The sequence below is a fragment of the Myotis davidii genome, unplaced genomic scaffold (assembly GCF_000327345.1).
Source record: "Myotis davidii unplaced genomic scaffold, ASM32734v1 scaffold205, whole genome shotgun sequence".
NCBI classification, from domain to species: Eukaryota; Metazoa; Chordata; class Mammalia; order Chiroptera; family Vespertilionidae; genus Myotis; species Myotis davidii.
Genome location: NW_006297573.1, coordinates 4,368,975 through 4,395,183, shown reverse-complemented (window position 1 = coordinate 4,395,183; position 26,209 = coordinate 4,368,975). Strand labels below are relative to the sequence as shown.

Genomic DNA, 26,209 nt, shown 5'->3' with positions numbered 1-26,209 from the left:
ATCTCTTTAAGAGTGACTTCAGGGTGTGACGACCTGCACCCTCTCCATCTTTGTTGGGTTAATTTGCATATTCACCCTGATTGGCTGGTGAGCATAGTGAAGGGATGGTCAATTTACATGTTTCTCTTTTATTATATAGGCTAGGCAGACATGGTGGGTACCAAGGGGTCAGCATGGTGAGATCTCAGGGGATTTGAATCCACTGTCCCATCCTGGCTCAGGGGATTCCTGTAGACAATGGGCCTTGCCAGCTGAAGAGCATCTATAAGTTACAGAAACGACCTCCTAACCAGTTCCCAGCAGTTCTTTAGATGTCTCTGAATGTCCCTCCACATCCCTCCTCTGGGGCATCTTTGAATGTAGAGAATAGTGTTCTGCACCATTCCCACTTCTTTCGGTGCATCATTCGTTTGTATGAAATTTTAACCACCGACTCAATCATTCATTTTTGTCATTCCATTCAAAGCAACAGGATGACAGTGTATCTTTTTTTTATGTATTTTGGAGAATGACAAGTAGTATATTGTAGACCAAAAGATTTAGCTGGAAGTAGCAGGGAGAGGCGGGCCTGAGGAAGGGAAAGTATGTGTCATTTCATTGACTTTGTATAGTAGCCAGTTCAGCATGTGCAAGTTGGAGTGCAAAGTCAGTTTTGAGGGTAAATGTTTTTTGCTAGACCACCTCTGAATCCTTGTAGTGGCCATTTTGACTTCCTCTCAACATCCATTCTAACTCCTCCCCCATTTTTACAGTGTAACACCCAGGGTTTTTGGCTAAATACAACCCACTCCTGGCTGTAAGTGGGCCTTGATTGGAACCATTCGCAATGAATGATCCAGGGCAGGGCAATAAATGGAGATATTAAGTCAATATGCCCATGTCCATTCCTTGGCCATGAGGTGGTGCAAGATCCCAGGTGGTTAAAAAAACAAACAAAACAAAACAGCCCTAGCTGGTTTGGCTCAGTGGATAGAATGTCCACCTGAAAACTGAAGGGTTCGAATTCCGTCAAGGGCACAAGCCCGAGTTGTGGACTCAATCCCCAGTGGGAGATGTGGATGAGGCAGCCAATCAATGATTCTCTCTCATTATTGATGTTTTTTTCCTCTCTGTCCCTCTCCCTTCCTCTCTGAAAATCAATTAAAATAGATTTTAAAAATAAAAATTAAAAACAAAAGGAGATTGTAGGAGTTTCATTCTCCCTGGCCCTGGAGGAAACAGTCGTTCCTGTTGCTACTGGAAGTCATTCATTCATTCTTCTCTCCAACCTAGTCTTATTGATCTATGCACCAAGCACAACTCGGTTCTCAGGGCTAGGAATACCAAATCTTCCATCTCCCAATTTAGTGAAAGGGCAGAAAATAAATAAACATATAAAGACATTGCATACTGTCAAGTGACAAGGGCTAAGAAAAAAAAAAGATAAGAAAACAGAACGTTGTGAGGTGTGGTACTTATTTAAGAAACAGAGTTGCTTGGAGGAGGGTGAGAGTGCCCAGAGCTGAGGACACCTGGGAAGCCTTCCCAAGGAAGGGGACATTTGACAGAGTCAGAGACAAAAGAGAAAAGTGGATTGAATATGCAAGACATTTTGAAAATAAACCTGTTACGTAATGACTGATTAGATTGGGAGTTTAAAAAGAAAGATGAATAAAAGATTATATAAAAGCAATATTTTTTAAACTGCAATATTTCCTTAGTGGGTCATGAAATCAAATTAAATGGGTCATATAATGAGACTTTTTAAAATGGAATCAAATAGATTGCAATAAAATAGATTAAAGAGCATCATACATAGTGAGGGTAAGTACTATTTTATAAAATGTTCCTCAGTTACATGTGTGTATGTGTCTGTATGTGTATGTATACCAGTTGTGATATAAAATCTATTTCTTACCATGGGCCAGAGTTAACATTTTTTAGAAAATATTGACGAGGTTTTAAATCTGCTTCAATGTAAGATTATGGTACCATCGGTTTAAAAAAAATACATTAATAAATGCCCATGATTTTGAAGATGAAGACTTTTTAGTTTGAGTTTAATGTTTTAGCTGAATATCTAAATAGAAAGGAGCAAAGGCAGTTGGAAAAGTGAGCACAGACAAGAAATGTCAAAACTCAAGGTAGGAATTTGGGAGTCACCTGCAGAAAAAAAAAAAAAACTATAGCAATGAATAAGGTTATTAGAAGAGAAAGTATAAGAAACAGGAAAAAAAAGTCAAGGATAAAGCCCAAGGCCATAACATTTGGGGGAAAAGGGTGGGAACAGAAAAACCACAAAAATGTCCAAGAAGGAGCAAGCAAAGTTTCCAGGAAAATCCAGAGATGAAGGAGTAGGAGATCCAATAGAGAACAGAATTTTGATAGTGTCAAATGTTCTAAACAATCAAGGAGGAAGATGTGGATTAAGAAAAAGTCACTGGATGTAGCAACTTTGAGAATATTAATGATTTACAAGGAAACTATTCTTCATGGGGATGAAAATACAAGCCAGGGTGGTTAGAACATAAAGACAGTACACTTTGTAGTGAGGGGAAGCATACAGAATGAAAATATATTCATTGCCTTCAGTTTCTCGCTTCACCAGATGTTTCTAACAAACAATTCTCAGCGTCATTGACACCAACTTTATCTTTTCACTCATCCAGTTCTTAGACCATTTCTTTTATTTTTTATGTTTGCAGTTACAGTTGATGACATTCAGCATTATTTGATATTAGTTTCAGGTGCACAGCATAGTGGTTAGATAATCATATACTTTACCAAGTGTTCCCCCTCATATTTCCAGTACCCAACTGGCACCATACATAGTTATCACATAATATATTACAATATTATTGACTATTTTTCCTATGTGGTACTTTATATCCCATTGACTATTTTGGAATTACCAATCTGTACTTCTTAATCCATTCACCTTTTTCTCCTAGTCCCCCAACACGCCTTCCCTCTGGCAACCATCAGTTTTTTCTCTGTATCTCTGAGTCTGTTTCTGATTTGTTTGTTTATATTATTCCTTACATTCTACATATAAGTGAAATCAAATGGCATTCATCTTTCTCTGACTTATTTCTCTTAGCATAATACCTTCCAGGTCCATCCACGTTGTCACAAATGGTTAGATTTCACTCTTTTTTTTTTTTTTTATAGCTGGGGAATATTCTATTGTATGGATGTACCGCATCTTCTTTATCCACTCTATTGATGGGCACTTGGGGTGCTTCCATGGCCTGGCTATTGTAAATAACACTGCAATGAACATAGGGATGCATATATTCTTTTGAATTAGTGTTTTGGATTTCTTTGGATATATACCCTGAAATGGAATCACTGGTTAGACCATTTCCTGAAGCACCTCAGATTTTTCCTCAAGGTGATGATCATCACCAACACCAAACATGCTTCACAGGCTGAACACAAGTATATCTTAGTCAAGGGATGAGTTTTTTTAATCTTTTCAGTGCTAAGAGACCAATCCTGAGACTGGCAGGGATTCCACTCTGCTGGAAATGCAGGAAGCTTTGGGAGGAGACCATTTGTTTGTTTGTTTGGGAAATTCCTGAATGGGTTTGTGGTTATGCAAATGAAAGACTCCTTGCCCAATCTGGGGGAGAGATTAAGACCATGAAGACTTAAGGCTTCCAAAGAGTACAAGTGAAAGAAGTGTCTGTCTTGAGTGCAGACTGCCGTGCTGTTTACTGCTTTTTGGCTTCCTCAAAACTCAGAGAGTAGGAATTGTGGTCCAGGATGTGGGGCGATGAGAGAGGAATGTGGGAACTAAGGAAGACTGTCATTACAGCAGGATGTGGAGGCCAAGGACGAAGGAGAAAAACAACCGGTTGGGACTCTGCACCACAGAGTGGCCAATGGATTCAGCAGCAGCATCTCATATCCAGTTTCACATTGTTCTTCCCAAAGCTGTAATTTTCCTATAATCTCAAGTCTTCAGGAAAGTTTCTCAACCGTTACAATCTATCACTAAGTAATAACTAATATGTATTGACAATGGGCCAGGTGCTCTTCATATTAGTAACTCATTGACCCTCACAGCAACTCTATGAAGGAACTATTATTTTCGCCCACACCTTACAGAGAAAGACACTGAGGTATAAATAACTTGTTTAAGGCCATGCAACAAGTAAGGGTCAGAGCCTGCACTGGAACTCATGAAGTCTGACTATAGAACTCATGATCTTAACCACAGCTACTCTCTGTATCTTTATGTTCCTGTTAGCTTGGGAAACAAAGGGAGGATCTGTGATGACATTTTGGGGCAGAGTGGACCAGAAGTGTTGGTCACTATCAAGAGGTGAAAATGAGCCCAACAGAGGAAATCTGGGAGAAGCCTGATGCAAGAACTTGGCAATAACATCAGGAGAATATCATCAAGTCCTGGGGACCCCAGAACCCCTTGGGAAGGACCCTGGAGTTCCTTCTGTACATTGGGTCAGGGACTCTCACTGCAGAAATTTGCATGTAAATAGGTGTGTTTCACCTCTGTGAAATGTGGCAGCACACCACTGCCTCACAATGCTTGGATGCCTAGTAATTGGCTGCTGTATGTGTTAAATCTTCCTGCCATCTTCTGATGTGCTTTCTAGCATCCCTTGAAGGACAATCCAGATTTTCACTCCATCGCCATGATTCAGCTCATAGTCACTGTCTGTTTTTGGCAGGTCAGCAAAGTTGACTCCGTGGCACAACTTCCTTTTTTTTTTTTATCAACTTCTAAGGCATATTTACAGCCTCCTAAGATACTTTACATGTTGGAAAATAATTACATTTATCCACAGATAAACAGACCAGAAATGAAGACAACTTTCCCCATGAATAAAATGATCCAAGTGAATATTATTTCCTGATCAAGGTAACCGAAAACAGATGGAGAAATACAAAGATTATATAAGCAGCTAGTAGTCAGTTCAGCAGAGATGAAAGTGTATTTGACTAAAACAAATATTAGTTAGAACAATATGCGGTCACTTTGTGTCTTTGGAGGAGGAATACCAATGAGAAACTTAAGTGTGGAAAGACAAGATAACTGCCTTCCTCCAACTCAAAAAGGAAATAAGCTGCTTATCAGGCATGGTGGGTATATGGTCAGCCTTATTAGCATATCTTAATTGGGAATTAGACTGTCATGGACAGAAAACATTGTAAGTTAAAACGTGGGAGACAAAATAATTCATTTAAATTCCTAATGCACATCTTGTTTCCTACCTATTTCTTGAAGTGTTTACCTTTTCCTGTTCCTCTTTTTCCCCCATTATTCATGTCATCTTTCTTCTATCTACAGCCATACTCTCAAAATTCCTGCTCAGGATACTAATCCCTTCTTTTCCAAAATTCTATTTGTGATATATTTCCACAATTATCAGATGTCATTACTTCATTTATAGCTCTCTGTTTTATATGCTTTTTTATCTCTACCTACTAGTATGCATTCTCATTCATCATTTTCACTCTTCCCCACTTTCTCCTTTCTCACGCCCTCCCTCTCTCTACCTCTCTGCCACTCATTCACACAAGCTCAATCTCACATAAAAATTAACCTATAGTAAAATTTGTCTTTGCTGGTTACAAATTCTGGTTGTGTAGCTTATGCCCAGAGACTTGGGATGGCATAAGATTAGACATATCTCACAGCCTGTTGCTCTAATCTGCAAATGTTTTCTTGACCCTTTCCCACTTCACACCAACTGATGGAATAGCATTATTTGTTATCTCCTTGGAGCAGGGCTCAGAGGAACATTCTGCTGAATATACATTTACCCAAGACGGCATCTGTATTATGCAAGACAGTGTTCACTTTCAGAACACAGGACACAAGCACGTGCATTCAAGGCCTCATCTGTAAGTGTGCTTGCGTTACTCAGCAGCAAGTGCCCTGGTGAGCAACCTTTCCCCTGAACAGTCATGAAAGCTGTTGATCTTGGCTCATAAATGACCTTTGAGAGGGTACCTCTAGTTGTACAGGACTGGTGGTGTACTGGTGGGTGGTATGTTTTAAAGAAACTTTCAAATAAAACAAAGTAACCATACACCAGCCAGCTGGTGTTTATGTCACAGGCCTGATCTGGTTATGAGAAGAATGTGGTGAGCTATGAACTGTTTGCCAAGGAATATACACAACTCTGTTGATGTGGACTTTGGCTTTATTCTCGTGCCTGGCAGTCTAAATTGCAAGGCCATACAAAGTAGCTTAAGTTTGCCAGGAACATGTTATAAATTATATGCTATTTTCTGAGCAGTGGCTGGGACTTCTGGAATAATTCTCTAAAAGTTTGCATAAGCATGAAAGACCTGACCCACAGGAACACTTTCTTTTCATGGTGGGCCTCAAAGTGTCAAGTTCTAGCTAGTCCCCTCAAGAAATGTCTAAACCGTTGTCCGAGGATGACTTTGAAGGTCTGCAACAGATGAATGCCAAATGAAGTTGTCCTGGATAGTCAAGGAGAAGCCCCACTTAATTAGTCTTCAAGATCCAAGATTGGCCTAAAGTTTTCAAAAACCCCAGGGAATGTGGGAACCTGCCCCAAACCCACTAGACTCTAATTAGTCTTAAAATTAGACTCGGTTTACATTGCCATAAACCAGCAGTGGTTCTCAACCTTCCTAATGCTGCAACCCTTTAATACAGTTCCTCATGTTGTGGTGACCCCCAACCATAAAATTATTTTCGTTGCTACTTCATAACTGTAATTTTGCTACTGTTATGAATCGTAATGTAAATATCTGATATGCAGGATGTATTTTCATTGTTGGCGACCCACAGGTTGAGAACCGCTGCGTAGAGCTAAGTAAGCATTTATAGCATATCTTGCTTATTAAACCACACGGTACAAGTGATTGTAAGTAATATGATTGGTCTCTTTTTTTATTAGTAGGACATGCCTGGTGAGAAAATGTATTCTTCCACCCAGAAATAGAGATAGAAACCCAGAGACTGGCTGAGTGGCTCCCACCAGCCTCTCTAGCTGGTTTGTATCTCCCCTTGAGGTTGGGTTATTGGGACTTAGCCTGATTATCATGGTAGCCTTCTGTATAGAACCTGGCAGTAGATATTCCAAACTTAGCCACCTGCCTGCCAGAAGGTTGTTCTCTAAGGCAGGCAAATGTCCTCCCCAAAAGCCAAGAAGAGCAATCAAGGACAATGCACCCTATAATATTGTCTCGGGGTACAGGTCTATGATCCAGAAAGACAGATCCCAAGTATGCAACTTCAAATTTAACTCTTTCTAATACAACTGGCATTTTTCTGGAAAATGTTCAATTTTATAGGACTAACTCAATTAGTTTTCACTAGACACCTAACTTGTTGGTAACATTGACAGTCATATATTTCCAAATTTCAGATGAGGAAACAGAGTGACTCAGGAAGAAGATAAGTTTTTATTTATCTAGTTACTAAAAACAGTAGAGTGACTCAGGAAGAAGATAAGTTTTTATTTACCTAGTTACTAAAGCTCCAGGACTGTGTTGAATCCACTATATATTACTATATAGTCCTTTGTCTTAAAATTATATCATAGTATCAGTCTTGTTCAGTCTTGCTTGTCTCAATTACTTGTAAAATACAGCTACCATGGGATACAAACAAAAGAAATATAAACCTAAATTAAATTTTGGATGGCATAGTGCTTCAGAAATACAACTTCCCATACGCATGTCATCGATAGTCTAATAATGTCAACTTCACACTTTGCCTTTTATCAGAGTACAGAAGACATTTCCTGAGTTCCTTACCTTCTTCCTTTCAATATAAAGAAGGAGATTCAGAAATGACTGTGTGCATCATTTCCCTAAGGAAGGTCAGGCTCACAGAACTGAAGTGGAAACCCAGCTTTCAGTTTAGACTACTTATGCCCAAGGCCATTCCAATTTTAAATATTCTGTCCCAATATTAACATAAGTGGCCTCTTCCCTCTCAGACCAGTCTGACTAGGCTCCAGAAACACGGACTCCAGCCTCAGCATTGATATTCATTTACCCATTCAGGTTATGAACCTACTATGTATTAAATAGATCAGATACCACCCCTGCCCTAAAGAAACTTACAAACCTGGCAAAGGCAAGTCTGTAGAAAATCAAACCAATTATAAGATGTAGTCTAATTGTCATGGTGGCAACATGAACAATGGTCAGGCAGTTCGTGGAAGTCAGAATCTTTGAACTGGGTTTAATCACCCTGGGATTAAATGGGCAAAGGAAAGTAGAGGGATAGCAAATCAGATAGAGGAAACAGCATGAAGGTCGACACAGCTTTGATGAAGTAGAGGCATAGCTTTGAGACATGGTCAAGGTGCCGGGCACATAAGCATATGAGGGTCGGGGAGGCAGGGAAGAGTAGAACAGACTGAAACTGCAAAGGCAGATTAAACCCGGACTCTGAAATGCCTTGGATACCAGGCTGAGGAGATGGGACTTTGTTCTTCATTTAATTTGAAATCATTGAATATTTTTTGAGCAGATTAATGACCTGAGAAAACATGAACTTTAGGAAAATGATGCTTTACTTGAAGGTGGGATATGTGTGGAAAGAAAATCAATTGGAAGCTGATTTTTCTGATGAAAGGAGGCAATAATCTGTGTGAGTAGCTAGATCGCAAACTGAGACCAAGCGATGAGGTCATAGAGGGCAATGCGGATTTCATGAAGAATGCATATGGAGACCATAGTTCCTATGGGCCACACTTTTGTCTGAACTTGGGGCTGGTATCTTCCCTCTTGAATTTGCTTGAAATGATCCATAAATCTCTCCTTTGGTAACTCATCCTCCCATCCCCCACAATGTGTCATGTCTGAAGTGGACACCAGGGGGCACACTTATCCTAACAACTGTGGAAGAGACCAGAAAAGAGTAGGAATTGGAACAGAACATGAATGGGAAGGATTAGGGACACTAAAGTAGTCCAGGATGCGGGGGCGGGGGCAGGGGGGGCGGAGTAGGAGTGGACAAGGTGAGAGGCATGGAATTCTTATCATTTTAGGAACCTTGAGATGAGTTTGCAATAAATATGGACAAGAGAGAATGGAGAATCACATTTCTTGAGTTCTTAAAATATCTCAGGAATCTGTGCTGGGTGCATTTCTACTATATCTAATATATATGATTTCTGCATGATGACTATGCATAGTTTCATCTTATAGCCAACAATTCCAGGTCAGAAGTTCACTAGCTGGGATATTTGTTGTGCATCCACTGTATGCCAAGTACTCTTCAAAGCACTTGGGATGCACTGAGTGAACAAGACCACCATTGCTCTCTAAAATGTCGGTGTCATGAGGAGTGGGGGAGGGGATCACAAAAACAGATAAACAAATAAATGAATGAGACAATTCAGATAGTGTGATTGCTATCAAGAGAATAATAGCTCACTCATGGGACTGGCCAGCTGATACTGGCTGCTGGAAGGAGCTTCAATCACCATGTGGAGGTCTCCATCATACTGCTTAAAGGTCCTTGTGACATGGCAGCTGGCCTTCCCCAGAGTGGGTGATCAACAGGAGAACACACAGAAGCTGCTGTGTCAGGGGATTTGGCCTAAGCTGTCAGTAGGACATCCCCCAAGGGCTCCTGGACTGCGAGAGGGCACAGGCCAGGCTGAGGGACACCCCCCCCGCCAGTGCATAAATTTCGTGCACCAGGCCTCTAGTATTATCATAACACAAGGTTGTTGGGTAGGGATTCAAACTGGGTAGAAGAAAAGGTAAGGGAAATAGCTCTCAGGATTCTAGCCCTAGCTATCAATACTTGGGCAAGTTTCTTATCTGTAACATAGGACTCATACTGGTACCTACTTAGTAGGTCTGTTTTTAGGATGAAATGGATTGATGGTTGCAAAATTCTTAGAATGATACCTAGCACATAGTATGTGCCATGTGAGTATTTTTAATTAATAAGCCAGTCAACAAATCAATCAATAATATGACAGCCCTCCATATTTTTATTCCTGTCTGAGTAATCTTCTAATCTGAGTTACACTGAGTAACTACTTTGATTGTTGGTCCACATCAATTTTTATCCAACAGAAAGAGGTTGTCAAGATCGCTGTGTGGCAACAGATATCCTTGTCAATATCTGTCATGAACGTTAGAATGATTTGTTGGCCTGTTTGCCTCCCATCTCCACTGAAAGCCTTCAGAGAAGCTCTGTCTTTTTCTTCTCATGTTCCTTGAGCCTTGCCCAACATCCAGCTCACAAATAAGTGAAGACACACCCATGTGACATTAAAATGCTATTTTTGATGATGATATAATGGCTTCCAGAATTACCAAGAAGACTCCTGGGATGTATTTCCATGGGTGGGACTATTACACTATGTCTGGGTGGGCCCTCTTCCCACTGGGGGAGTGCTATTTTTAGCCTTGGGCGTGCAGATTTTCCAAGGATGGTTGAGAAGACTATGGCGGTGACCCTTTAGAATTGGGGGAGGGGTGTGCATGATGAGGAAAATCATGTACCCTTTTCTGGCTTTGTTCTTTACACTGTCCTGCCTGATTTCAGTTTGTTCACATTGCCTTCTTTCAGGTAGGTAAGTAGTGGGGTGGCGGGGGGGGGGAGAGGGGGATGAGAGAGAAAGAGAGAGAGAGGCACAGTGGGAGGGAATAAATTTTTTTGAATGTGCCATCCACAGTAATGAAAAAGCACATGGCTTTTTATTACATCAGAAAGCCTGTTAAGGGGCTGAGAGCCTTGGGAATCTATCAATGTAACTAAAGCAGGTCAAGATTTAGTTATTCTGCAGCAAAAGCACATTTTTAGTTAATATCATTTACTAAATGAAAGAAACTACCACAGAGTATTGGAATGATCTTATGAGACATTCATGTAATTTTTAATCAGGTTGGCTGTTTCCTAATTCACTAACAAAAAGGATTATAAGAACATGACCATGCTATATCTACTTTTCTTTTTTGTTCTAAATAAAATTGAATGTCTTTTATAATAAAGTTGAAAGAATAAATTGGTGATTCTCATTTCTCCCCTCCCAAAATAACCTAATTCTCTGAAGTGACCTTGACATAAACCATTCTATAAATGGGGTTTTTGAATTGATTTTTAGAGAGAGAGAGGAAGAGAGAGAGAGAGAGATTTGTTGTTCTACTTATGTATGTATTCATTAGTTGATTTTTGTATGTGCCGTGACTGGGGGTTGAACCTACAATCCTGGCATATAGGGACAACACTAACCAACAGAGCTACCTGCCCAGGGCATGTAAATGGAATTTAGCAGCATCAAAGGTATATCTAATAGGGCATGTGCAGGGTAGTGATGTTTTTGCATAAGAACCCTGGTGCCCCCAGTAGTCACAGGGGGAAATTTGCCAATTTTCAATATCTGATTTCCCTCAGCAGGCAGCCTTCCTTTCTGCTGGATGGTGTTGAGACCTGCAGATTAGAATGCTAAGTCTTTCCCTGACATCTAGTGTCAACCTGTGAAATAACAGACTGGGAACCAGACACTCATTAAGATGAGGATGTTAATCTCATTTGTTAACTGGATTGACAAGCAGCACTTTTTAAGGGGTGGCTCTTGTCTCAGCCCTGAAGAGTTCATCCAAAAGTCTCTGTGAACTTCAACCCCTCATGAGTAGCCACAAGACAGAAGGAGCAAAGAGGCACCTGGAAAATGGAAATACGTTATTGTTCTTAGTGTAAAATAGGTCTTATTGGTGTAAGACAGATATAGCATTCTTTGGGCTTATCTACCTTCTTATTGAAAACTAGCAGAAATCATTATATATATATCCCTAATATGTAATAGACCAAATGGCAGAACAACTGAACAATTGAACAACCAGACAACTGGTCACTATGACGTGTACTGACCACCAGGGGGCATGCGCAGAACATGGCGGGCATCCACAGCAGGAGGCAGAGTGCAAAACAAGGCAGGCATCAGCCACAGCAGGATGGTGGAGCAAGTGAGTGGGGGCGCCAGACCAAGGCAGGGTGCTGGTCGCAGTTATCGGGGCAAGCCTCTGATGGTTACTGAAAATGCTTTGCTCCCGTGAGCTGCGGTCCCGCTGGGCACTCACACCTGCTGCCAGCACCAGCCCGCTTGCACCCATTGCCGGCTCCAGAACCACTGCTCTCACCTGCTGCTGGTGCCCAGTGCCAGCCTCGATTGCTTGGCGCCATCAGCAGGTGCAAGTGGCGGCTGCGAGCCCTAATCCCCCCTCAGGGCTTCTCCATCTCCCCCTGCTCCTGAGGGGCAATTGGGGCCAGCAGCCGCCTCTCACACCCACTGCCGGTCCTGGCCCTACTCGCGCTTGCAGCTGGTGCCAGAGCCGCCACTCGCACCTGCTGCTGGCGCCTAGTGCTGACCAGATCGCTCAGCACTGTCAGCAAGCGCGAACAGCAGCTGGCCTCACACCCACTGCCGGTCCTGGCCCTACTCGCACTTGCAGCTGGTGCCAGAGCCGCCACTCACACCTGCTTCTGGCGCCTAGTGCTGACCCGATCGCTCAGCACTGTCAGCAAGCGCAAACAGCAGCTGGCGGGCCCAATCGCCCCTGAGGGCTTCTCCACCTCCCCTGCTCCTGAGGGGCAATTGGGGCAGCAGCTGCAGCTCACACATGCTGATGGCGCTGGCCCTGCTCACACCCGGTGCTGCCAACAGCCCCAATTGCTCCGCGTTGTCAGCATGTGCGAGCAGGACCGGTGCTGTCAGCATGTGGGAGCAATTGTGGCAGGAGTGGGGCTGCCGGCAGAAAAGGGACCAGGGGCCATAATGGGAGGGGCCAGGCAGGGGCACAGAGGATGGGCTGAGACCTGCCTCTGTGCCCACAGCAGCCTCGTGGCCCACAGTTCCTTTCAGGCGCATGAATTTGTGCACTGGGCCCCTAGTATCCTTATAAACTCTCTTCTTATTCTCAGTCCTTTTATTCCAGAACCTCTCCAACTGACACTCTGCCTTGCACATGAATTTTTTACTCCTATTTTTTCTGGTATATGGAATTTACACATAGTGTACAATAGGAAGGAAGGAAGGAAGGAAGGAAGGGGAAGGGGAAGGGAACATTCTTTCTACAATCTTGACTCTGGATATCCCATTTGAGCTTGTCCCAGAGGTACCCAACAGCTACTCCAAGTAAGCAGTAATAAAGCACCATATGTATGGTGGGCTACAAGAAGTCTCCCCAATGAGATCTCATACATTTCTTCTATCAACCTAATTAGCAACTATAAAATAGCAAATGTCTTAATAGCAGCCTTATTAGCACAAATTTCAAGAAGCTACTCTATTCTTTTACAAAAAGGCAAGGAAATCCTGGCTAGTGTGGCTCAATTAATTGAGTATCCTCTGGTATACTGAAAGGTTTCAGGTTCCATTTCCGGTTAGGGCACATGCCTAGATTATGGGTTGGATTCCAGTCATGGCATGTATGAAGGCCACAAATAGATGTTCTCTCTCACATTGATGTTTCTCTTTCTCTTTCTCTCTCTCTCTCTCCCTCTCCCTCTCCCTCTCACTCCCTCCCTCCCTCCCTCTCTCTATAACCAATAAGCATACCCTTGGGTGAGGATTTTTTTAAGGCAAGGGTGGGGAGAATATCAATAAGGAAAAGACAGAAAAATCAATAAACACTAAAGGTCAGCTGTTGACCTGCCCCCAGAACAGCAAAAATATCTTTGATATGGTGAACCTTCAGAGTAGCATATGTAAATATCTGACTTGGAGGAACATGGTAAATTTATCTAAAAAATGATGAAAACTGTTACTTGACCTCATTGCTTTCTCTCTCTCTTTAAAAATCTGTCTTATTTTTGTATTTCCAATTCAGTGATTCCAGTCTGTGTGCTTTTGAGCCAAACTGCATTAAGAAAGAAGCTGACCTTGAACTTAGCATTAGGAAATTCTTAAGGTTCTTTTAAAGCACAATTAGTTCTCTTTATTTTATTTTAATCCATTTTGTGATCCAAAGACTTTCCTTCAACAAAACAAACTACTATGACTCATCATTAGAAAAACTAGAGAAATTAGATGGTAGAGAAGAAAATTTAGACATCAACAAATTGGATTATCTGCCACCTTTTTAATTGTCCTGATATAAATCCCCATACAATGAGCGTATACATGGCAGACAGAAACTTAGATCCACAGGGAGGGAGGAAGTTTATAAAAAATGAAAGCTCCAAAAGTGTGATTTGAAAAGTAACATCTGTCTATCTGGTCCAACCCTTCTCATAATTTACTACAGAGTAACAGCAAGTATTGATTTCTGCCCTTCAGCTTCCTGATCTGCCATTCATCATAGCTTACCTCCCAGAGACTCATGTCAGAAAACCACTGTTCATCATGTTTTTTCATAACAACATATAATGAGCTACAGGAAAAGAGGGAGAGAGAGAGAGAGAGAGAGTTAGTTTTCAATTAGCTTCATTAGAGTGTCACAATGCCTTCCTCAGCCAATCTGCATTCAAGGTCAACCTAAAGTCAATTTTCTTCTCCTGGACTATTATATTTTAAAGAGAATATCCTGAAAGAAATGCTTCCTTTATAACTAGCTCCATCCATATATTTCTTTTTGTTCAAGCATTATGAGACGTTTTTGTCAGCATTATGAGACTTTCTAAGATGCCTGTGAAGAGCTTGTTTGAGAGGACACCTAAACTTTATGTGATAAAATAAGCAAAACAACTTCCAAGTCCTTCACTGAAAGCGTTCCAGAGATGTCCAGTTCACTCAAAGGACCAAGACCCATTATCATCTATAAATTAAGTTCCTTCATCATGAAACTCATTTAACCAAATGATTTAGTAGAATTGTAGTTCTGCAAAGAGCTTTGAGAAATCATATGGTAAAAACTCAAGCCCTCAGAAAATTAAATGTCTAAACCTAGAGTAGCAAATGGGTTTCTTCTTAAGTAAAATTTTCAAAGGATTGGCAGAGGCCGCCTGGAATTCCAAATAGAGGATTTTGAGAGTTGGCCCCAACTCTGCAGAGGGTGTTGTCATTAATTAGTAATGTCTGCCAAGAGTACAGGGAAAGGATAAAAGGCTGACTATGGCCTAAATTACCTAAGATAGAGCACTTTTCTTAGGTTTGCTTACCATCTTCCTCCATCATACATTCTAGTGTTATATCTTTCTGTTAACCATCCATCACCTTATAAAACCTTTCCAGAACTGTGTCCCACCTTAGTCATCCCTTCTGGAGACATCAAAAAAACTTTTCATCTTTCACTCTGGGACCTATTTTCCATTGCTTTAATCATCTTCATTGCTTGTTTCTTCCATCACTGCAATTTATTCACTTCCCTTTGAACAGTGGTGACCAACATTGAATACAGTCCTCTAATTTAGACTACCAATTTAGAATATAGACAGATTATTGTCCCTCATCTTCAAATTTCTTCATACATCCTAGTATCACATGAGCTTTTTCATAATATCATGTGACTAATGCCTACGCCAGGCCATCGCTAACTGTGTCCAGACATTATTTTAGAACTTTCTCATTGGTGTGATTGATGTTCAGAGGTTTAGCATCATAACAGTTTGCCCAAAAGAAGTCACCATTTTGAGGGTAAAAAAGTTTGGGCAAAAGTAAAAGATGTCTTTTAAAAAGAAAAAAGATAACCATTTTTAAAACAAAAGCAGATGTTAAAAATGTTCAAAATACAGTATTTTTGAAAAGTGAATTCAAAAATATCAGATGTTTTAATGAGAAGTTTTATGGGATACCAAATTAAAACTTTAGGTGACACAGATCCATGTCCTGTTCTCTTGTCACCCCTCCATGTCCATGCCACCCCAATAGACTTGTTCCCAGAGGACTACAGGATCTGGGTTGGAGCTAACATAAAGAGAAATTATGATGCTAATTTGAGGAAGCTGGGCAATAAAACAATTTAAAAGTAAAATTTTAAACAAGACGACAGCTGAATTAATACAGATATGGGAAGGGTCAGTCCCAAGTGAGTTGACTCAGAGTTGATGGATGTGCCAGAAAAGCTTAACTACATAGAGTTTAAACATGGAAAATACGCAGCCTCTTCGGGATTTATATTTTGGGTGCTTCAGGGATTTCCAGGACCACTCTGGAATGGAGCCCTTCAAGATTATCCTAGAACCTCTTTAGACCTGAAAGCATGGACTACCTAAATATCCAGCTGGCTCCTCATACTTTGCATGTCCAGATCTAAGTTTGACATCTTCCTCCTAAAGTTAATTACTCCTACAGCTTTCTTGTTTCATTAACAGCATGGCCAGTTTCCTAGGGTCCAGGCTTGTAACATCAGAATAATTTTTGTTGTCTTCTCCTTAAATTCTTGCTGATTCATATGGCATCTAAGCCATATTTTTGGTATTAATCTCTTCCATTCCCATCCCATCCACTTTTTCCAGTTACTTCAAGTATACTTTCTTTCTTGACTACTGTAACATCTTCCCAACCCTCTCCCCACTTTCTTTCTTTTCCCCTAGAACCCATTCTATAATCATTTAATGACTATGATCTCACCAAATCAGTTTAAAATTCCAATCTTTGAGAGTCGGGACCTTCTGCAACAGAGACCCCAATCTACCTTCCCAAATAGGTCACTTGCTCCAGCTAGCATTTCCATCTCTATGCTTTTCTTGGCTCATCCTTCTGAACCAGCTTTCTTCTTCCTCCCACAGATGCAACTTTCAAAATTTTACCCACCCTTTGAGTTCATCTCAAATGCTCCTTAAACACACGTACCCATGGAGGGCAGTTGGATTAGGGCTGGAGCAGATTGCTGTAAGGCAGAGAGCACTCCAGAAATCCATGGAATGGCTCCCGGGGAAATTATGAATGTCCTAAGTTTTATGAAGAAGAAAAAAGTACATTTTTGCAGAGATGACTTTTACCAAATTTAAGGAACCTAAAAAGATTTCAAGTTACCTAGAGATAACTTCCCTCCTGGCTTTCTCAACATCAACCATGATGTACCTGCATTGGAGCCACTTGTCTAATTTCCCTCTAAACCATAGGGGATGGCCTCTGTCACCCCCTTGATATCACCCACCACCTTCCCTGGCACTCCTCACAATTATATTGAATATCTGCTAATTGCCATGCATAGTGCTCAATGCTGAGGGTAAGGAAATGAAAGGTGAGCTCCCTGCCTTCATGGAGCAAGTACAGACTAGTGAGCAAGGCATACAGTTAAACCCACAATTAAAATAGTTTGTGAAAAATATTCTACTGGAATAAGCATTGACAAAGACTATCCCAGTCGGGCCTGGGGTGGTCAGGCCATCTCTTTCAGAGATGAGGAATCGGCTGAATCTGGAGGTAGCCAGATACCAGAGGAAAGAAGGATCTTCATGAGAAAGGAGTAGTTTGTGGGAAATACTCCCTACAGCATGGGTGTGAGTGGTATGTTTTAGCTCAAAGATGGAATGGACATGATATGGAAAGATTGCCATGAGTTTAGGACTCTGGATTTTATCATGAACAGCATGAAGGAACCAGTGAAGAATTAAAAGCAGAGGAAGTACATGATACTATTTAAATTTTAGGGCAGTCATTTTTGCAATAGGGTGAAAAATGCATTATAGCAGTGAATTCTTAAGAGACTATTCAGATCCTTTAAATAAATCCTATTAGAGGGCTAAATTAATATCATAGTAAGGGAGATGGGGGAAAATGAATCTAGAAATATTTAGAAATTAGAATCAACAAGATACAAGTACTAATTAGATGTAAAGAATGAGGTACAAAGAGGAATCATGAATAACACTTGCATTTCTGGCCTGTGCATCTTAATAATAGGTGGTTATTTCCTGAGACCAGGGATGCAAAAAATAGGGGAAGGAAACTCATGGGTTGAATTCGTAGTTCTTATAAGACTAGTTCCAGAAATTTGAGGAGGCAGCCATTTGCAGGATGGAGAGGGGTGAGAACTGGTCTTGGATGGGTGGGCTGGGGTCTCCACACGTATGCACTCAAGGTCCTCAGGGATGAAGCCATAAGGTTATATGCATTGGCATCCTATGCTGGAGTTTTGGTCCTCTTAGCCCTGAATTGGGTCCCTGGCAGTAACAGAAGAATCCATCAACACCCATCCTGACATCAGCATCAACGACAGGTAGGAGGGACTATGAATGAAAGTATGGAAGCGAATGGAATGTTTCTCACCTGCAGTTATACAGATGGAAGACATTGAGAGCCTGGGACAAAGGAGTGGCCTTTGGGGCAGGGAGATTTGAGCAGGTAAGAGATAAGCAAGGTATATCTCTTCTATCCTCCTATCTCCAATCTTCAAACTTCTATTTCCTCCCTGAGGTGGCAGTTCTCCCCATCTCCTCTGTGCTCCCTCAGAGTCCCTCCCATTTTCTCCAGGTAGGAGACTTACCCCCAAACTAGACTAAAAGACAGGAAACATTTCTGCTTGGTCTTTTCCCCCAGCCTCTAGGTACAGCATCTAGCACCCAGCAATGTACTGGTACATGTTTTAGTAGTCACCCTTGGCCCCATGAGTAGGCCCCACCTGTCTCCTTACAGAAGTAAGGCCAGGTGGGACTCCAAACACTCCTCTCCTTGGGGTTCACGTAATCAGCGTGGAGCCTTCCTTACTTCCTGTGTGCTCAGAAGCTGCCTGCCCTTCTGAACTGCAAACACATCTTTAAAAATGAATCACTCCTCCTCAAAATCTACTTCAAAATTTCCAGTGAGTTCTCTTCTTCTTATCTTACCGCCCACCACCCAACCCCATTCCCCTCTGTTCCCTGAAATAAACCCTTCTTTTAAACTCATTTACACATTTTTTACTGGAGCATTTTATCTAAATTTTGGTATATTCTGCCTATTTCTTACTCAACATAAAAGTCAGCTTCTCTTTTTGTTTAAGTGTGGAGTCCTGCACAATATCTTCTTGGTGATAGGCCTTCTTTCAAGGCCTTTCTGAAACATTTTTGTCTGTGCCTGAAAGTCAGTGGAGTTTTGCACAGGGACTGTAATGGCTGAGTCCAAAACACAGTGGTATAGCTGTCTATTAACCATTTAATACCTCAAGTTTATCACTTTGATGAATAAATAAGTTGTCATTTGCCTAAAGGCCGTATTCTTGAGTGGTAATGGAGAGCTCCATAGATCATCTTCCTGATACTCATAATTTAGACCAATTTCTTCTAAGAGTATTTAATTGCCCTACCGGTTTGGCTCAGTGGAAAGAACATTGGCCTGTGGATTTAAGGGTCCTGGGTTAGATTCTGGTCAAGGACATATACCTCAGTTGCAGGCTCGATCCCTGGCTCTGGTTGGGGCGCATGTGGGAAGCAACCAATTGATGTATCTCTCTCCATCAATGTTTCTCTCTGTCTCTCCCTCCCCTTTCCACTCTCTCTAAAAATCAATGGGGAAAAAAATATCCTCAGGTGAGGATTAACAAACTAAGCATTTAATTAATACTCAATTTAATACTTCAATATTCAATTCTATTTGATTCTTCCTAAGACATTTAATTCAACAAATAGTTATTAAGCTCCTATGGAAAAAACTGGCAATTTTTCGTCTCTTCACAGGATATCTAAGATCATCTTGAAAGTTGACCCCCATATTACAATGTCACCACTGAAGAGAGCTAAGTGTCAGCTGTAAACACTGTCTGGGCTTCTTTTAAGTCATCTCTGAAAATGTTTATTAGTAAGCCAGTGTCTTATCCTTGATAAGGATGTTCCCCCCTGTGATGGTTAATATGATGTGTCAACTTAGCTGGGCCATGGTGCCCAAATACATGGTCAAATGTTCTTCTGGATGTTTCTATGAGGGGGTTTTGGACAATATTAACATTTAAATCATTGGAACTTTGAGTAAAACAGGTCTCTCCTTTCTCCCCGCCCCACCACTGTGTTGGGTGTCATTGAATCAGTTGAAAACATGAATAGGACAAAAGACTGGCCTCCCCTAAACAAGGGAGTATTCTGCCAGAAGATAGCCTTTGGACAGCACAGACTTTTCTTTGGATCTCTAGCCTGCCAGTCCCCCTCCCCACTGCAGATTTGGATTTGCCTGCCTCCATAATCATGTGAGTGAATTTCTTAAAATAAATCTTTTCACACACACACACACACACACACACACACACACACACACACACACACACATTTTATTGGTTCTGTTTCTCTGGAGAATCCCAATTAATACACCCCCATTCACCATGAGGTGGATGATTCCATCTTGGCAGAAAGGTAATTTGGGTAGAACTAGGTAATTGGAGATTATACGTAAAGACCTATAAGTATAAGGGAAGAAGGGATTCTCTGGAGGTCTGATCCATGACTGGGCATATGATGTGGGAGAAAGAATTCCTGGGAGAGCCAAGCAAGAGGAGTAGCCTTTTATAATGGTATCCTGGGAGCAACCTAAGAAATCATATATGTCTCTGAGAGGGTATCAATAATCAATGCAATTTAAGTAATTAAATTTAAAATATGCTGAAATTTGATTATCAGGGTCCTTTGTGTATTTGTTGTGTATTACTCTGTGAAGTCATTTCATCCAAGACCATAGGGCAGTGATGGCGAACCTATGACACGCGTGTCAGAGGTGGCACGCGGACTCATTTTTTTGGTTGATTTTTCTTTGTTAAATGGCATTTAAATATATAAAATAAATATCAAAAATATGAGTCTTTGTTTTACTATGGTTGCAAATATCAAAAAATTTCTATATGTGACATGGCACCAGAGTTAAGTTAGGGTTTTTCAAAATGCTGACACGCCGAGCTCAAAAGGTTCGCCATCACTGCCATAGGGGACTGGAAGATTGCCGACTCCACGTTAAAATCATTTTTCTCATACTGGTGTTGACATGGTGCTGGGACCCATAGTATATACCATACATTGTAGCACTGATTCCAATCCCTATGGCTCATAGAAAGCAATAAAACTTTTCTTCTCTCAAAGTGTCCACACAAATATGTACCATTTTATGCAATGAATGGGCTCCTGCAAATTTATGTGTTGCATACCTTTGTGCATTGCTTTATATATTGAAGACACATTAGAGGAGTTTGCTATTTCAAGAAACTTTGCAAGTATCTCATTTCTTAATGTAATAAGCCATTCTGATTCAAGATCACAACCTCTATCTAATGTATTAGCATAAGAAGTTCCATTCTGTGCTTAAGAGGTTTAATTAAAGTAAGATAAAACTAAACTTAATAACATTCAATTGCCTGAAAGTTATTGTAGAAATGTCTAATGTATTAGCAGAAAGTAGCATAATGTCTCAAATAAATGCCAAGTGTTCCATATCAAACTGATTGACAACCTAATTAGGAATAAATGTCACTGTTATCCATATTTTCCTACATTTTTTTCAAAAGAAAACATTCACACGGTGAAGGGAATCAGAATCTATTTTTATATCCCTAGAGTTATAAACATTTGTATCAAAATATTTACAATTATAGTATATGAAATATCAATCTATTAAAGAAGAAGCCAAATACAGTACTAGAACAACCCACCAATGTAATGCAGTTACATGAGACATAAATGGCACAGAAACAAAGTAAAAGACATGGGACTACATGGTTCACTCCAGTCATAGTCTGACTTTTTAACATAATGTGATTATCTCTTTTGAATATATCTGATATGTAAATAGGCTTCTGCACGTAAGACAACCTTCTATAATCATATGATAATTAAATGATAGTAAAAAGTTTATTATCCCATAGTTTTTGCTTGCCAGCCTCTCTACCTTCAACCCAGATAATTCAGTGGTCTGTCCTCAACATTCCCTTAACCAGAATGAACATAGAGAAATATACTTAGTAAGAGTCCTTTTACATAAATACTAGCAATCATAACAACTCCCCAAAAAGGAAAAGTATATAAGGAATGACATGAGGAGAGAGCTAGGAGAAGAAAAGTAGGCAAGATGTCTCAGATTCTCCCTAAGGTAGATCTTCTCATGGTGATCAAGGAAATGTCTTCCTAAAATAAACCCTTTAGGCAGAATCTGAGATGGCTTAAAATAGCTGCTCCAGGCTACAGCAGTGCCTGCTTAACCAGGAATAACATACTACTTCTAAGTCCTATATAGAAAAGCTCTGTGGCAACAGGCAGATCAATTACCATCTGACCTGGCACCACCAGAGATTTGTGTGTGTGTGTTGTCCTTAAAGAAAATATCTGCCCATCACCTATAATTTTACTTCTCTCACAGAAATTTTCTTATTTTCCTGGGAGCACAGGCACTCCATTCTTATCATGACTTAAATCTAATATGCTTAACACTTTCCAATGACATAGCACCTTTCACCCAAGGACCTATTGTTTGGTTTTGGTTTGTGTGTGTTTCAATAAGCTTCCAGAATTGTCTTGCCTCACCTATGAAGCAGGATAGGCAGGCTTTCTGAAAGCTGACCACTCCAGCCAGTGTGAAAGCCAGAGTTGCCTCTGGTCCCCAATATGGATAATTAGATAAAACATCCTGAAAAGTTTATAATTTCGAGGGAGAGTAACAGAGTGCATTACAAGGAGCTATGTCTGTTTCTCTCATTCTATATTTAAAAGAATCCTTGCTTGCAGGGAGAGGGAATCCTAAAATCATAACCCTAATATAGCATTGTTGCAAGACTGCCCCGTGAGCCCATAATTAGTGTGGTGCTTTCACCACAGAATTGGTCATTTGTGGCATTACAGAAACTCCAGAAGAGCCGCCCTAGCTCTAAGCAAGAGGCCTAGCAAAGTCCGTAGCAAGAAGTATCCAGGAGGGACAGCTGTCTGAGTACTGTGAAAAGTTCTCTTTCTTGATTTAACTAACCCACCAATTTGGCTTCATGACTATGTCCCTTCCAACCATTTTGTCGCAAATACCACTGAATTGCACAGAGCTAACTATTTGCTTTCAAGAGGGATAATGGCGTGCTAGCCGAAGCCCTCCTGGGGACCCTTCAGACTGGAATGTGATGTTTTGCTTTGGGTCAGGAGGGCAGGAGGGCTTCCAGGCTTAGCATACTCAGTACAAAAACAAGATCTGCCCTTGTTGGAACTTGTACCGCTATTTTAACTTGGTGCAGTAGGTCTGAGGACCACAGTGCAAGACCCAGAATTCACCCTCAGAAGCAGAGCCAGTGGTGTGGCAGCCGGTGGGCCCCCTGCAGTGTGTGTAACTGAGAACTGGTGGCTGGAGAGAGGCTCTCTGGCCCACATCTCGGGAGCATGGAAGTTCTAGCCAACTACTTTCTCCCAAGGGCAGGAGCTTGACAGTAGGAAACCTCCTGAGTAACAGTTTGGGTTTCAGCCTCTCCCACCCTCATGTCCTCCCCCCCTCCCCCCTCCCCTGGCTTGGCTTTTCCTGCAGAGCAACTCTCACTTCCCTCCCAGATTCCATGGCTCCCTCCTCCCCACCCCCCAGATCCCCATACACTTGTTCAGACTTATTTCTTTCTCAGGACCAGGTAGAGAATGCCAATGATGAAGCTAAAGCAGAAGCAGATCCAGGTCAGGATGAAGCAATAGCCGTGGTGGCTTTGGGCGTATATATTTCCATAACCGCTCCCATAATGATGAGTGTAGATGGAGGCCCCAACCATAATGCAAAGCCCTGAAATGGAAAAAAAGAAAGTTTATGTATTTTGTTTGTTTGGAGGGGGGAGAGGAGTTATTTTGGTTTCTTTCTTTCTTCTTTTTACATTAAAATCAAGAACAAGTTTTGTAATTTTTAAAAGATCCTATTTTCTTCATCTGCAATGGGAAAATGAAATCTGGCTGTTTGGTCCCAAACAGTAGTTCTGTTGATCTGCCCTGATCTGAGCTTGGTGGTCCTGTTGATAAACTAGAGTTGCTTGGGCTCTCACGCCTGCACTGGGTTGTGGCTGCAAGTGTGAAGTGAAACAGAGAACCTTATGCCCACAGCCCAGCCCATGTAGGCAGACTGCCCCGGGATGCAAGCATGCCACCAAATTGGGTGTGTGTGGGAAGAATGAAGGAAAAGGAGAGTGGCAATAATTGAGAGCAGCGTGGCAGTGGTTTTATCTTTCAAGGACTCCCACCTGTCGGCCATCTTCAAGCGTTTTGTACACAAGTGCTGCTGGTGGGCGGCCCGCCACTTGGGGGCTGCCTCGGAGCACTAGACTTAAACAATGAAGCAGACAAGGGTTCTTATTCCAAGCAGCTAGCAGGGGTTTTCAGAAAGAGAACAAATAGCCAGACCCATGTGCTCATCTGTTCAAGTAGCCGGGAGCACCCATGGTAAGATCTACTCAAAAGCTTTGCCTGGGTAAACTGGAGTCTGAGCCTGATACTCACAGCACACCAGCATGGTGGCCCCTGAGAGGAAGAAACGGTTTCCCTTCTCCATGGTGAAGAGCTGGAACACGAAGACCACGAGGGAGATGACGGAGAAGATGATGGAAAGGATCATGAAGGCCTGCACTGCCTTGAGCGCATCTGTGGACACAGGGGCAGGAGAGCACAGGTGTCAGGCCAACCGATCCCTGACAGGCGGGACATTTCCCCCATCACATGAATTGTCAGCACTGAATACAATAGCTTTATAGATACCTTCATCGGCATATGGCAGGGGTCCCTCGCAGTTACCGTTGCTGCAGTTTTTCCAAAGGCCTATTGATTCTCTTGAAACATCTGAAACCACCCAGACCTGAAATCAGGAGGAAACAAAACATTGTTTTAAAACTGACCCTCTGCTTTAAAAGAAAAAGAAATATCAAATCAGCTTGTGCCGGGAACAAATCTTAAGCAAGACACCATATTTAGCCATACATGTGGCTGTGCAACCCATTTCTTAGTGGAAATGAGATTTAATGCAGGTTGTGTTGCCTGGCTAGTGTAGCGTGGTGGTTGAGCATCAAGCTATGAACCAGGGTTGTGGGCTCGATCCCCAATAGGGGAGTGCAGGAGGCAGCCAACCAATGATTCTCTCTCAGCATTGATGTTTCTACCTCTCTCTCCCTCTCTCTTCCTCTCCGAAGTCAATGAATATATATATATTAAAAATTGTGTCATGTAAGGGCCTGGCTAAAAATGGGGGGGGGGGGAATACGGAAAAATGTTCAACTGGAGACAACTAAGAAACATAGGATAACAAAGAAAATAGCAATGAGTCCTGGTGGTTAATAAGCCACTTTCATCTAAACAGAAGGATCCATCTTTGATTGTCACAACATGCAACGTAATTTCATAGCAAAATAGTACATCAAGAGCTTTACTGTGGGGCAGCTGAAAGTGGCCAGAATATATTCCCTATGGCTCATCATGGTACCAGCTCCCTTCTTACTGTGCCCAACAAACCCAGTTATCCTTCAGGAATGGAAAACAAACCCCCAACTCTGTCCACATGGAGTGTGTCTGCTAAAATGCACGTTACTGAAAAGGCAAGGTCAAGGGAGTGCAGTTGCCTGCTCCTGTTCAGTATTCAGCACTTTGGCATCCACAAATACACTTTGAAGTTATTCATCAGACCTGTTATCCTGAGAAACTCAGGGATTGGCATACAGATGGCTGAGTTAGAGTCTGGGGGAGGCTGCATGGGCAAGGGTTCTTTCTTATCACAGTCATGCTTACATTAGCCTTGCTTATAATCCCCCCCCTAACCCCACCCCAATGTTGGCAAAACTCTTCTATCTGAACTTTAAAGCCCATTTATCCTTTAACTGTGACAGGGATCTGTGCAGATTCTGGATCCATCATTTGCCTATCTAGAGATGGGTGTTTTTGGTTTTTGTGTCCAATAAGCTGTCTTGTTTTTCCTGAGAAAAGCACAAGAAAAGCAAATTGGGTGCTACAAACTAGCACTAGAGGGCAGAATAGCTCAAGGTTCTGAGAGAAGGGACATGCTCCCTCCATAATATTTTATGATGTTTCCTTTGAGTGAGTGATAATCTTGCAAAATTCCACTTTCACAGGCTACTCCTCTCTGCCCACAACTTGAATCCATCAGTCTGGCAACCAAAGCTTCTCATCATCTCACTCCCATCCCTCCTAATCGAGGTTCCCAGAAGGAAGGGAAGTTCTGCCCCTGACACCTACGTGTCCTCATTATACCCTGAAGGAAGTTGGTCCCTCCCTCCTGGGCACTCCTGCCTGGAATGTATCCCTATGCTCCTCCCACTATTCCTTCTTATGCCAAGAGAAAGCCCAGCCATAGCACTCCTGCGAGCTCCACCTCAGCTGGGAAGACTCCTGTAGAGACTGAAGAAGCCTCATTGAGTTCTCCAGCCTCTAGTCTCCTGCAGACACTGATGACTTATCCTCCTG

General features: G+C 41.7%; 1 protein-coding gene and 2 long non-coding RNA genes across 4 annotated transcripts in view; 1 reads left to right on the top strand and 2 right to left on the bottom strand.

Annotated features, from left to right (window-relative positions):
* Positions 1 to 1,130: 1,130 nt before the first annotated feature.
* On the top strand, positions 1,131 to 15,337 carry LOC107184583. Its single transcript, XR_001515454.1, has 3 exons — positions 1,131 to 2,741; positions 5,799 to 5,803; positions 15,327 to 15,337. It is a non-coding gene; the product is annotated as an uncharacterized LOC107184583 (long non-coding RNA).
* Positions 9,923 to 19,198, bottom strand: LOC107184584. Its single transcript, XR_001515455.1, has 2 exons — positions 16,656 to 19,198; positions 9,923 to 11,626 (listed from the first exon to the last, which is right to left on the bottom strand). It is a non-coding gene; the product is annotated as an uncharacterized LOC107184584 (long non-coding RNA).
* A 2,123-nt stretch (positions 19,199 to 21,321) lies between these two features.
* The window catches only part of EMP1 (epithelial membrane protein 1), an 18,489-nt gene continuing 13,601 nt past the window's right edge, over positions 21,322 to 26,209 (bottom strand). For both annotated transcript variants that reach the window (XM_015570167.1, XM_006773243.2), the window contains 3 exons: positions 24,497 to 24,593; positions 24,242 to 24,382; positions 21,322 to 23,537 (listed from right to left, as the gene is read on the bottom strand). In XM_015570167.1, coding sequence (XP_015425653.1) covers positions 23,371 to 23,537; positions 24,242 to 24,382; positions 24,497 to 24,593 — 405 coding nt within the window. In that variant the 3' untranslated portion in view covers positions 21,322 to 23,370. The remainder of the gene's footprint in view (positions 23,538 to 24,241; positions 24,383 to 24,496; positions 24,594 to 26,209) is intronic.